The sequence below is a fragment of the Oncorhynchus mykiss genome, chromosome 8 (genome assembly GCF_057628025.1).
Source record: "Oncorhynchus mykiss isolate SJ-2025 chromosome 8, ASM5762802v1, whole genome shotgun sequence".
Lineage (NCBI taxonomy): Eukaryota > Metazoa > Chordata > Actinopteri > Salmoniformes > Salmonidae > Oncorhynchus > Oncorhynchus mykiss.
Window position 1 is genome coordinate 57,963,100 of NC_143029.1, and position 13,696 is coordinate 57,976,795.

Here is a 13,696-nt window from a genome sequence, read left to right on the forward strand (position 1 = left end):
TATTATTCCGCACCCCGAACATCCGCTCCATAGTTGCATACCCCTGCTTTTTATGGTAAGGACAAACTCCTGGCCTTAATCATGCCACTACAATAACGGCATAAAAGAAAATACCCAAGACAATTTCCGCCACAAAACTCACCTGATTTTTGCCCTTCAGCATGAGGATATTGGTGACCTTGCCGAACGGTAGGCCCAGGGCGATGACCTCCGTCTCAGACACCTCACTGGGCAGCTTCCGGATGTGGAGCACCCGGGATGGGGGACTCTCCATCCTGTCCTCTACTCTCAGTTTTTTACTGCTGTCATTGCCGTTAGCTGTGAAATCAAGCATCATGCATGAATATATCGCATCAGCTGTCCTCAGCCCTTAAATTTAATTTTTATTTTTATTTAACTTGCAAGTCAGTTAAGAACAAATACTTTGAATATCTGTAATTTACCATTTATATTTTGAACAACTTTTACTTCACTACATTCCTAAAGAAAATAAATGTACTGCTTACCCCAAACAGTTTCCCAATACCCAAAAGTACTAGTTACATATTGAATGCTTAGCAGGACAGGAAAATTGTGCAATTCACACACTTAAAAAGAGAACATTGCTGGTCATCCCTACTGCCTCTGATCTGGCGGACTCACTAATCACAAATGCTTCACTTGTAAATGATGTCTGAGTGTTGGGAGTGTGTCCCTGGCTATCTGTAAATTAAATAAAAACATAGTACCGTGTGGTTTGCTTAATAAGGAATTTGAAATGATTTATACTTTTGATACTTAAATATATTTTACCAATTACATTTTCTTTTGATACTTAAGTATATGTAAAAACAGACTTTTACTCAAGTAGTATATTACTGGGTGACTTCCACTTTTACTCGAGTCATTTTCTATTAAGGTATCTTTATTTCTACTGCAAGTACAGTGGCCTGAACCCAACAATGCAGCAACAATACTAAACATAACATCAAATCATTTCTGGGCAACAAGTGGGGAGGGGGAAACTAGCTGTTATTGGCAGAGCAGTTTGGAACTCTCTTATTAGTTTAACTAATTTACTGCCTCAGGCGGTAAATTTGTATTTACAATGTTGGCCTACCCTGGACGACCCTGGGTCAATTGTGCGCCTGCCTATGGGACTCCCAATTACAGCTGGATGTGATACAGCCTGGATTTGAACCAGGGAGTGCCTTAGAACGCTGCGCCACTCGGGAGCCACTCCATCACACCACAACAGGCTGAAATTTCAGGCGGTCTTTTCAAACAGCTCTTACACAAAAAGGGCATCATAATTTTCACAGTATTATTCCAACCGCAATGTGGAAATATATATGTAAAACACAGGGGAAGGAATCACATTTTTGTTTGCACTGAGCCTTTAAAACATGTCAATGACAATTGACTGGGTAATATGTTAGAATGTGAATGGCTCTAGCTTTACTTTCCTATATGCCTGGGTGGGAGAGAAAAAGTGCTCACCAGTCACAGAGTTAGGGCTGGTGCTGTAGAGATTTAATTCATCTGAGCCTCTCTGTAAAATAAGAATGCATACATTAATATATTTGGTACATCATTTCCCAATTGATGAAAGTGTCCTGTCAGGTGCTAAAGTGCAAACTTACCTTCACGCCAACTGCAACATCAGTGGCAATGCTGAATAAGAAACATGAAAATTAACGGAACAAAAATATATATTGCTAGGGTGTGTGCAATTAATAATCAAGTTAGCTACGCCTACTATCCAACCGGTTTGCTAACGTTATCCATCCAGGCTAAAACCAGCTTCCAGAGTGCGTGAGTTTTGGCTTTCAGTTATATTTAGCTAAATGTGTATTCATCGTATTTACAGGTTGAATATAAAAGCGCATTGCCAATTCTACTTTAGTATATTCGAGTATCAGACCTTGCGGTACACGATAGCTAGTGCCCACCTAACTCATCGGAAGAGACAAAGGAAACCTGCCATTCTACCATAACAAAGCGCAGGGGTGCCTGCACGCCTAGCTAGGTAGTAGCGAACATACTGAGACTAACAACACGACATTGTGAATGGTTAGCCAAACGAACTTGCAGAAATATTGACCCTACTCAATTTTAGCGTAGTCATCACACCTCCTGGGGAGCTAGTTAAACCAATCGACACACGATGTCAAATTCTACTGTACTCGCATTAGCTAGCTAGTGTAATTCTAACAAGATGGGTGGCAGACGGGCACCATGTCCAGAACGAAGGCAAACGTGGCCCAGTGAGTTAGCTAGCTTGCTAACGTTATTGAATAGCTATTTCCATGCAACATTAAAACCTTTAGCGAATCTAATTAAGAGCAACATGCAAACGTGAACACATACCCGTCCATTGCCGAATGAGGTTTATTTTCGTGTATATATTTATTCTTTAAACCTCAGCTCCACTCAGACACACAAGCACGTCAGCAAAATGGTCGCAAATGCTGTCATGAAGTGTGCGGAGAGACGGAAAATGCCGAACAAAACCGAGTTTCCACTTATCTACAGTGCATCAGTGGGTATGGCTTAATTCCACATTTTAAAGATATACTTTCTTTGAATATGAGTTTAGGCAAGTGTTATTGTTTGCTACTTAGCTTTTTAAAAGCATTTTATTGAACAAAACATTCCTGCACTTGCATTTATTGTCATTATAAGGAAAACAAGGGAACAAAATAAGGGAAACAATAGCTTCAGCTGTTAGCTGGCAGGTAGCCTAGTGGTTAGTGTTGGGCTGAATGGTTGCTAGATCGATTCCCCGAGCTAACAACCCCAAGCTGACAAGGTAAAAAAAATGCTGTTCTGCCCCTGAACAAGGCAGTTAACTCACTTTTCCTAGGCTGTCATTGCAAATAAGAATTTGTTCTTAACTGACTTGCCTAGTTAAATAAATAAAACCATCTGCAAAAAAACTCAATCACAAGCCACTGGACCTCACTACCAGTACTTATTCATGACGTATGCAACTTCAGATCCTTCATCAATGTACAACTACACTGAACAAAAATATAAGTGTAACATGTAAAGTGGACCCATGTTTCATGAGCTGAAATTGTCCATATACACAATCAATCAAATGTATTTATAATCAATCAAATGTATTTATAAAGCCCTTTTTAAAATTAGCAGATATCACAAAGTGCTTTACAGAAACCCAGCCTAAAACCCCAAACCGCAAGCAATGCAGGTGTAGAAGCACGGTGGCTAGGGGAAAAACTCCCTAGAAAGGAAGAAACCTAGAGAGGATACCAGGCTCTGAGGGGTGGCCAGTCGGGTGGAGATAGTACATGGCCATTAAGGCCAGATTGTTCTTCAAGATGATCAAACGTTCATAGATGATAGTCAAAAACAGTAGGTCTGGACAAGATGGCAAGTCCAGTGAACAGGTTAGGGTTCCATAGCTGTGGGCAGAACAGTTGAAACTGTAGCAACAGCACAACCAGGTGGACTGGGGACAGCCAGGAGTCATCAGACCAGGTAGTCCTGAGGCATGGTCCTGGGGCTCAGATCCTTCGGGAGGGAGAGAGAGAGAATTAGAGGGAGCATACTTAAATTCTCACAGGACACCAGATAAGTGTAAAATGGCGCCGGAGAGGACCAACAATGCTATTTTGTTTGTTTTTTCACAGTTTATATGGTACATAATGTTGCTTCTACCATCTATTATGACCGAAAAGAGCTTCTGGAAATCAGAACAGCGATTACTCACCTTGAACTGGACGAAGAATTTCACTTTAATGAGTCGGACGAGAGGGATTGACTTCAGACACCCAAACAGGCCCTCGTCCCAGAAAGAGATGAGACAGAAAAGACATTGCGGAAAGAGATCGGGTTGCCTTGTGTGGCTAATCTGCCCTTGCCATCTGTACTACTGGCCAACGTACAATCGCTGGAAAATAAATGGGACAAACCAAAAGCATGTATATACTACCAAAGGGACATTAAAATCTGTAATATCTTACGTTTCACTGAGTCATGGCTGAACGATGACACTGTATCGGCAGGATAGAACAGCAGCCTCTGGTAAGACAAGGGGTGAGGGTCTATGTATATTTGTAAACTGCTGGTGCACAATATCTAAGGAAGTCTCAAGGTTTTGCTCGCTGGAAGTAGAGTATCTCATGATAAGCTGTAGACCACACTATCTACCTAGAGAGTTGTGTTGGTTAAGGGCTTGTAAGTAAGCATTTCACAGTAAAGTCTACACTTGTTATATTTGGCACACATGGCAAATTAAGTTTGATTTGATTTGAAGTACTTTGAAAGGTTGGTCATGGCTCACATCAAACCCATTATCCAAGAAACCCTAGACCCATTCCAATTTACATACCGCCCCAACAGATCCACAGATGATGCAATCTCTATTGCACTCCACACTGCCCTTTCACACCAGGACAAAAGGAACACCTATGTGAGAATGCTATTCATTGACTACAGCTTAGCGTTCAACACCATAGTGCCCTCAAAGCTCATCACTAAGATAAGAACCCTGGGACTAAACACCTCCTCTCTGCAACTGGATCCAGGACTTTCTGTCGGGCCGCCCCCAGGTGGTAAGGGTAGATAACACATCCACTACGCTGATCTTAACACGGGGGCCCCTCAGGGGTGCGTGCTCAGTTCACTCATGACTGCACGGCCAGGCATGACTCCAACACCATCATTAAGTTTGCTGTTTTAACAACAGTGGTAGGCCTGATCACCAAAAACGACGAGACAGCATATAGGGAGGACGTCAAAGACTTGGCCGTGTGGTGCCAGTACAACAACCTCTCCTTCAATGTGATCAAGATTAAGGAGATTATAGTGGACTACAGGAAAAGGAGTCCCGAGCACGCCCCCATTCTCATCGACGGGCTGTAGTGGAGCAGGTTGAGAGATTCAAGTTCCTTGGTGTCCACATCACCAACAAACTAACATGGTCCAAGCACACCAAGACAGTCGTGAGACGGTAGGACAAAACCTATTCCCCCTCAGGAGACTGAAAAGATTTGGCATGGGTCCTCAGATCTTCAAAAGGTTCTACATCTGCACCATGGAGAGCATCCTGACTGGTTGCATCACTGCTTGGAATGGCAACTACTTCGCCCTCTGACCTCAAGGCACTACAGAGGGTAGTGTGTGCAGCCCAGTACATCACTGGGGCCAAGCTTCCTGCTGTCCAGGAACTCTATGCCAGGCGGTGTCAGAGGAAGGCCCTAAAATTGTCACACACCCCAGTCATAGACTGTTCTCTCTGTTACTGCATGGCAAGCGGTACCGGCACACCAAGTCTAGGTCCAAGAGGCTTCCAAACAGTTTCTACCACCAAGCCATAAGACTGCTGAACATCTAATCAAATCACTACTTGCATTGCCCCCCCCCCCCCCCTTTTACACGGCTGCTACTATTTTTTTAAGTCACTGTTACTCTTTTAAGCCTCGCTATTGTTATTTTACTGCTGCTCTTTATTTGTTACTTTATTTCATTTTTTTGTATTTTTCTTAACTGCATTGTTGGTTAAGGGCTTGTAAGCATTTCACTGTAAGGTCTACACCTGTTGTATTCGGCGCACGTGACAAATAAAATGTGATTTGAGGACAGGAGAATTACATCAGATATAAAAGACTGACCCTAGCCCCCCGGCACATAGACTATTGCAGCATAGAGACTGGAAGCTGAGATGGGGGGGGGGTCGGGGGACGATACCCCCGGACAGGGCCAACCAGGCAGGATATAACGTCTGATCACGTCTGTGACTCAACCCGCTCAAGTGACGCACCCATGGAAGAGCACTAGTAAGCCAGTGACTCAGCCCCTGTAATGGGGTCAGAGGCAGTGAATCCCCGTGGAGAGAGGGGAGCCGGCAAGCCAGAGACAGCAAGGGTGGTTCGTCGCTCCAGTGCCTTGCCGTTCACCTTGGCACCCCTGGGCCAGACTACACTCAATCATAGGACCTACTGAAGAGATAAGTCTTCAGTAAAGACTTAAAGGTCAAGACCGAGTCTGCATTTTTCACATGGCTAGGCAGACCATTCCATAAAAATGTAGCTCTATAGGAGAAAGCCCCTGCCTCCAGCTGCTTAGATGTTCTAGAGACAATAAGGTGGCCTGCATCTTGTGACCGTAGAGTATATGTAGGTATGTATGGCAGGACCAAATCGGAGAGATAGGTAGGTAGGAGCAAGCCCATGTAATGGTTTGTAGGTTAGCAGTAAAACCTTAAAATCAGGCCTAGCCTTAACAGGAAGCCAGTGTAGAGAGGTCAGCACTGGAGTAATATGATAATTTTGGGGGTTCTAGTCAAGATTCTAGCAGCCGTGTTTAGCAATAATGGAAGTTTATTTAGTGTTTTATCTGGGTAGCCGGAGAGTAGAGCATTGCAGTTGTCTAATCTAGAAGTGACAAAAGCATGGATAAGCTTTTCTGCATCATTTTTGGACAAAAGGTTTATGATTTTTGCAATGTTACAAAGATGGAAAAAAGCTGTTGATATGTTGGTCAAAAGAGAGATCAGGGTCCAGAGTAAATCTGAGGTCCTTCAAAGTTTTATTTGAGACAACTGTACAATCATCAAGATTAATTGTCAGATCCAACAGCAGATATATTTGACATCACAGAGAGGCAGAATGTATAGTGAAAACAAGTGGCCCTAAAATGTAGCCTTGAGGAACGCCAAACGTACAATTGATTTGTCTGAGGACAAACCATCCACAGAGACAAACTGATATCTTTCCAGCAGATAAGATTTAACGAGGCAAGAACTTCTCTGTGTAGACCAATTAGGGTTTCCAATCTCTCCAAAAGAATGTGGTGATCGATTGTGTCAAAAGCAGCACTAAGGTTTAGGAGTACGAGGACAGATGAGCCTTGGTCTGATGCCATTAAAAGGTAATTTACCACTTTAATGAGTGCAGTCTCAGTGCTGTGATGGGGTCTAAAACCAGACTGAAGTGTTTCATATACATTATTTGTCTTCAGGAAGGCAGTAAGTTGCTGCGCAACATCTTTTTCAATTTTGTTCGAGAGGAATGGGAGTTTTGGCTTTTTCAAGAGAGGCTTTATTACTTTTAGTGAGTTCGGTACACATTCGGTGGATAGGGAGCCATTTATTATTTTCAACATAGGAGGGCTAACTACAGGAAGTAGCTCTTTCAGTAGTTGGAATAGGGTGCAGTATGCAGCTTTCCGGTTTAGAGGACATTGCTATTTTTATGAATGTGTCAAGATTTTTTTTTTTAAACTGGAGTTTCTCCATTGATCCTAGGTCCTGGCAGTTCTGTTCAGACTCAGGACAACTGAGTTTGGAGAAATACGTAGATTCAAAGAGGAGTCCGTAACTTGCTATCTAAGGAAGTTCATGAATTCATCACTGCTGAAGTGAAAGCCATCCTCTCTTGGGGAATGCTGCTTTTAGTTAGCTTTGCGGCAGTATCAAAAATAGGAATCTAGGAACCTTTGGGTTGTCCAAGAATTTATAGCACAGCTTTTGATGATTCTTGGTTGGGGTCTGAGCAGATTATTTGTTGCGATTTCAAACGTAATAAGATGGTGGTCTGATAGTCCAGGATTATGAGGAAAACATTTAGATCCACGAAAAGCTTATTTCTCTCAAATTTTAAGTTGTTGCCAGATAATTTAATATAAATTTCTCTATCAATGTCGTTTTAGAGAATTTGGCAGTATGTCCAACTGGCCTCACAACCACAGACCACATGTAACCACACCGGCCCAGGACCTTCACGTCTGGCTTATTCACCTGCAGGATCTTCGGAGACCAGCCACCAGTACAGCTGATGAAACTGGGTTTGCACAACTGAAGAATTTCTGAAGAAACTGTCAGAAACCGTCTCAGGGAAGCTCATCTGTGTGCTCCTCATCCTGACTAGGGTCTTGACCTGACTGCAGTTTGGCGTCATATCTGGAGAAGTGTACTCTTCAGGGATTAATAATTTCAACTGGGCAGATGGTGTCATTTGGGACAGCGGTTTGCTGATGTCAACGTTATGAACAAAGTTCCCCATGGTGGCAGTGGGATTATGCTGTGGGCAGGCATAAGCTACGGATAACAAACACAATTGCATTTTAATGATACCGTGACGAGATCCTGAGGCCCATTGTCATGCCATTTATCCATCGTTATCACCTCATGTCTCAGCATGATAATGCACGTCCCTATGCTTCTACCCCTAAGCCATAAGACTCCTGAACATCTAATCAAATGGCTACCCAGACTATTTGCATTGCCCCCCCCCCCCCCCCCCACCCTTTTACACTGCTGCTACTCTGTTATTATCTATGCATAGCCACTTTAAAACTCTGCCTACATATTACGGCAGGTAGCCTAGTGGTTAGAGCGTTGGGCCAGTAACCGAAAGGTTGCTAGATCGAATCCCCAAGCTGACAAGTTACATCTGTCGTTCGGCCCCTGGGCAAGGCAGTTAACCCACTCACTGTTCCTTATTGTAAATAAGAATTTGTTCTTAACTGACTTGCCTAGTTAAATAAAGGTAAAATAAAAATTACCTTGACTAACTAGTGCCCCCGCACATTGACTCTGTCCCGGTACCCCCTGTATATAGCCTTTACTGTTATTTTACTGCTGTTCTTTAATTATTTTTTACTTTTATTTGTTATTTATTTTTTACTGCATTGTTGGTTAGGGCTTGTAAGTAAGCATTTCACTGTTGTATTCGGTGCATGTGACAAATAACATTCGATTTGATGTCGCAAGGATGTGTACACAGTTCCTGGTAGCTGAAAATGTCCCAGTTCTTCAATAGCTCATAAGACATGTCCCCCATGAGCATGTTTGGGATGCTCTGGATAGATGCGTACGACAGCACGTTCCAGTTCCTGACAATATCCAGCAACTTCGCACAGCCATTGAAGAGGAGTGGGACAACATTCCACAATCAACTGCCTGATCAACTCTATTCGAAGGAGATGTGTCGTGCTGCATGAGGAAAATGGTGGTCACACCAGATAGTGTCTGATTTTCTGATCCATGCCCCTACCTTTTTTTTAAGGTGTCTGTGACCAACAAATGCCTATCTGTATTCCCAGTCTTGCGAAATCCATAGTTTAGGTCCAAATTAATTTATTTCAATTGACTGATTTCCTCATATGAACTGTAACTCAGTAAAATCTTTGAAATTGTTGCATTTATATTTTTGTTCAGTGTATAATACTTGTTTTTCTTTGGTTGACATTTTCTGGCCATGGGTTCTCTCACCACCCCAGGCCTAGCCCACAATGGTTACAGCAGTGTGTGTGTGTGTGTGTGTGTGTATAAGTCATTGGTCATTATATCCAATAGATTTCCAATTTTCAGGACACTCATTGCAATGGGGCAGAGTCACAAAGTGAACAGGGAGTATGCAATTCCACCCCTTTTGTTTCTGTCCACCCTTTTTTGTTTCTGAATCGGTGTATTGAAAGCACCATGTTTTACTATCCCTGTGTGGACCTAGAATTGATTTCCATTCAAAATCCTATTTTCCCAAACCGTTAACCCTTACCGTAACCCTAATTCTAACCCCTAAGTCCTAAAATAGCCTTTGTCCTCCTGGGGACCTGGAAAATGTCCCCACGAGGGAGAATTTCTGGTACCCTCGAAGATGGTAATACAAACCCACACACTACGTCTACACCCCCATGCAATCTGTCACTTGGGAGGTTTTAGGCTGAGAGTTGTACATCATATAGGCCTAGAAATTGAAGGAGTTTCCACTCAACAATACATTTTACTGGGTTAATAGGATTTCATTGATTATCAGTATTTTTTTTGTAATCAATGTCTTTCTGTTTTAATTACCAAGATACAGAAAATGCACCTTGAGACTGATTATACTCAAGGAAATATAGATTGATTATTGTGATCTAAATCCATAAAAATAATATTACATAAAATAACCAAATACAATGCATATGAACAACAGAATTTCCAAACCATTCGCTTGCTTTATTTTCATTTCATGAGTTGGACCATTTTAATATTTTATCCCAAATTAGATTTTCACAGTTCCTTTTACAGCTTTCTCTCATTTATTGCCTCACGAAAACCACACTGTCTTTGTTCCATTGGTTCCCCAGCTCACCTCAGAGGGCACTGCTGAAGATTACTTCTTTATCCAGGGAAGATGAACGGGACTGGAGAATGTCAAGTGGATTAATGTCCTCAAATAAACCTTCACTGCTGAGAATTCACAGACCTGTTAATGATTTACAGCACTGTATGTTTACGTGACACACTTAGTATGACACTTTTTTAAAATTATTTTACCAGAAAACGGCAAATTCACTCCCCACAAAGGAAAGAATATAGAGTGATTGGCTGTGGCTCTGTATGTTGAAGTGTTTAATCTATCATTTCTGAGCTATTACATTTTTTTGTGAGAACTGTTAAACTGGGAAACAGCACAGGGTTGTCTTTTAGTGATGTGGGTATATGATTAGATAGCATTGCTACATTAATCAATGAGAGGTGTTCATCCAGGCAGTTTCTCTATCCAATTACATTAGCCCCCTTTCCTCAGAAGGTGTTTTATAAAACTAAGGCTTTACCCATTTAAGTAATCATTTCCAAAGCCCTGGAGTTGATGACCAAATTAAGGCATTAGTTTAGGCTCACATTTTTCTCAATTTGATAGGTCATTATTAATTTCTGATCTGGGTAATTTCAATCTCTAAATAATAGCACTAGTTTGCTCCAATCTATACTGAACTTTATGTTTTTCATTAGAGAGCAACTACCCCTAAAAAGCAACTAATCAATTTCAAAACGGCAAATGTGGCATCGATATGAGTCAAACTTTTATTCTAGTGTCAAAATTGTCTACAAAGTATAAATAGGATAATATTTGTTAGAAATTCCGTGTCTAACAAATCATGCCCCCTTTTGTAAAGATCCACGTGCAAATCTCCCCTCCTCCCATTTCACTTCCCTTTATTGAATGGGGGCTCTGTTGTTTCATCGTCCGCAATGCGTTCAAAGGACAACGGACCCTATACGGATTGATCATGACTCCACAGCCAAAGTTCTGTGGTTTGCATGCCCTGCCGAAGAAGGACCTTATCTAGTATGCAGAATAGATGCTTGGAGTGTGTCGGTCCCCAAGTCTGCACCAGTAATGCTAGCGTTTGGTGTGCAACAACCGTTTGTGGGGAGTATAACCTGAGAAACTGGGATATAATGACCTCTGGTATATTTTAGCTAACGACAATGTTAGATAACGTTATTGCTGTTTATGTAGGTAGATATATTTTGATAGTGATGCAAGTTAGCTAACGTTAGCGTAGTTAGTTCGTCACTCATACAAGTGTATTCTGTATTGTCTAGGGGGAAACTAAATAATGGATGCAGCTATCGTGGTAGCTAATTTAAATCTGACTAATGTAGTGAACTAGGAGCAACAAACCGTAACGGAATGTAATCCAATCTGGAGCTACAGTCAGTCTGCAGTACATCTGTAAAGCATATAATTATGGGAATATTGTAAAAGGCTATATTGCAATTTAAGGTTAGGGTTAGGTTTAAAATCACATTTTAAAAAGAGAAATTGTAGAAATAGCCGGGCTTTGTGACTGTGGTAACTAGTGAGGCCCTACAGTACCAGTCAAAAGTTGTGACAAGCTACTCATTCAAGGGTTTTTCTTTATTTCTACTATTTTCTACATTGTAGAATAATAGTGAATAACTTAAAACTATGAAATAACACACAGGGAATCATGTAGTAACCAAAAAAGTGTTAAACGAATCAAAATATATTTTATATGTGAGATTCTTCAAAGTAGCCACCCTTTGCCTTGATGACAGCTTTGCACACTCTTGGCATTCTCTCAACGAGCTTCACCTGGAATGCTTTTCCAGCTGTCTTGAAGGAGTTCCCACATATGCTGAGCACTTGTTGGCTGCTTTTCCTTCACTCTGCGGTTCAACTAATCTCAAACCATCTCAATTGGGTTGAGGTTGGGTGATTGTGGAGGCCATGTCATCTGATGCAGCACGCCATCACTCTCCCTCTTGGTCAAACAGTCTTTAGTATCAATCCTGTCACTCCATCCCATCTGGTATGTGCTTAGTGGGACTATCATTTGTTTTTCAACAGGACAATGACCCAACACACCTCCAGGCTGTGTAAAGACTGTTTGACCAAGAGGGAGATGGAGTGCTGCATCAGATGGGGCGTTAGCAAAGACCTTGCCTCACCTCTTGCCTGCTCACCAACGGTTGTTGATTGGGAGACCAGAATTGGGTAGGTTTAGTCTGACCTGTTCAAACTTCAACATAGTACATGTTTGTTTGTCAAATATCACCTATCTTAACTGCCATTGGTAATAGAACAGTGACTGTGTATGTGTTCACAGATGCATTTATGGAGCCAGCACTTGGAGACTTGCAAGATGGAGTCCGGAGTGACAGGCTTGATACTAAAGTCTCTAAATGGAGAGACCTTTCATTTTTACTAGACAACATTTACTTGTATTGTCTTTTTTTGTTATTGAATTGTATAGGTCAATATGGGGAGGGAGAAACCCTGTGTATTCACGAGGATCAGGGAATTTCTTTCTTATACAGTGAGCACCATAATTCATTGGACAGTGACCATTTTTTGTTATTTTGGTTCTGTACTCTAGCACTTTGAGTTTGAAAGGATACATTGACAATGAGGGTGAAGTCCAAACTGTCAGCTGTAATTTGAGGGTATTTTCATACAAATCGGATGAACCTTTTAGAAATGACAGCACCTTTTGTACATGGTCCCCCCATTTTAAGGTACGACAAGTATTTGTTGAATTTGCTTCACAGATGTGTGTCGTTAGGCAGGTATATTAATTTGTGTCGTTAGTGAATGCAGGAGAGCTGTTGATGAATAGTATTGATTCTAGACTTTGCTATTGCCTTGGGAGGTTGGGACACCACACAGGAAGGTATGACCACTCTGACATGTTTGCCAAGGTACATGTAGCCTCATTACCACCAGACAAAATGCAGATAATCATAGTATCGGCTGAGAATGACAATAAAAAGTGTTATATTAGCAGAACCCTGCTTCTATGGTATTATGTAAAGGGTTGTTTATTCTACATGGACCTGTTACTACATTTAGTTTAGAATATCTACATAAATTGATCAATTGCATTCTTCTCATGACTCTGTAGGCTACTGACCAATTCAAAGCTCCCTAACCTATTCAAACCTGCAGGGGGTTTGTTTGTTGTTATTGACTGGGGGGAAACAGCTGTGGGCAAGGTTCTAACAGATGGGTCTGGCAAGGATACACCCAAGAAACACACACATCAAACCACACCCCCAAGTCAACTCACATTTGGCTTCTGTCATGGCCGCCAGTATTTCTTAAGAAGCGAGTCAAAACATTAGGCGAAATCTGCTGGTGCAAATTGATAAAGATACCAATAAAGCAAAATGGAACAAAGCCAGTCCTTAGATCAATTAAACACACATTTCCCAAATAACATAAGGGCTTCTCTAGAAGACCTCTGTAACTTCAGTCAACAAACCATTCCTTTTTTGCAAAGCCAAGTGGCCTTTGAAATGGACTCTCGGTCAGTGAAGTGTCTGTTTTAAAATGTCAGGGCACCACTCTTATTACCTCCCTGATTCCTTTAGTGGGCCGAGTGTGTGAAAAGGACACTAGGTTACTGGCCTTCTTGTTTTATGTGCCCATAGAGATTTGGCCTTCTTATT

General features: G+C 41.7%; 1 protein-coding gene and 1 long non-coding RNA gene across 6 annotated transcripts in view; one reads left to right on the plus strand and one right to left on the minus strand.

The window, feature by feature from the left end:
* LOC110530183 (polypyrimidine tract-binding protein 2) overlaps positions 1 to 2,488 on the minus strand; it is a 19,306-nt gene extending 16,818 nt beyond the window's left edge. For 2 of the 4 annotated variants that reach the window (XR_016482487.1, XM_090182068.1), the window contains exons 1-4: positions 2,350 to 2,475; positions 1,623 to 1,653; positions 1,480 to 1,531; positions 143 to 318 (exon numbers count right to left, since the gene is read on the minus strand). Coding sequence is in view for 2 of the 4 variants with exons in the window: in XM_090182068.1 (XP_090038194.1) it covers positions 143 to 318; positions 1,480 to 1,531; positions 1,623 to 1,653; positions 2,350 to 2,357 (267 nt within the window). In the remaining 2 variants the exon portion in view is untranslated. Of the gene's footprint in view, positions 1 to 142; positions 319 to 1,479; positions 1,532 to 1,622; positions 1,654 to 2,349 lie in introns of all 4 variants that reach the window. The other 2 variants (XR_016482486.1, XM_021613049.3) reach the window with 2 other exon arrangements.
* Positions 1,732 to 13,031, plus strand: LOC118965531 (uncharacterized). Of its 2 annotated transcripts, none has more exons than XR_005052916.2 (3): positions 1,732 to 1,794; positions 12,096 to 12,242; positions 12,355 to 13,031. It is a non-coding gene; the product is annotated as an uncharacterized LOC118965531 (long non-coding RNA). The 2 variants fall into 2 exon arrangements; XR_005052915.2 differs by having other exon boundaries at positions 1,735 to 1,790.
* The last annotated feature ends 665 nt before the right edge of the window (positions 13,032 to 13,696 follow it).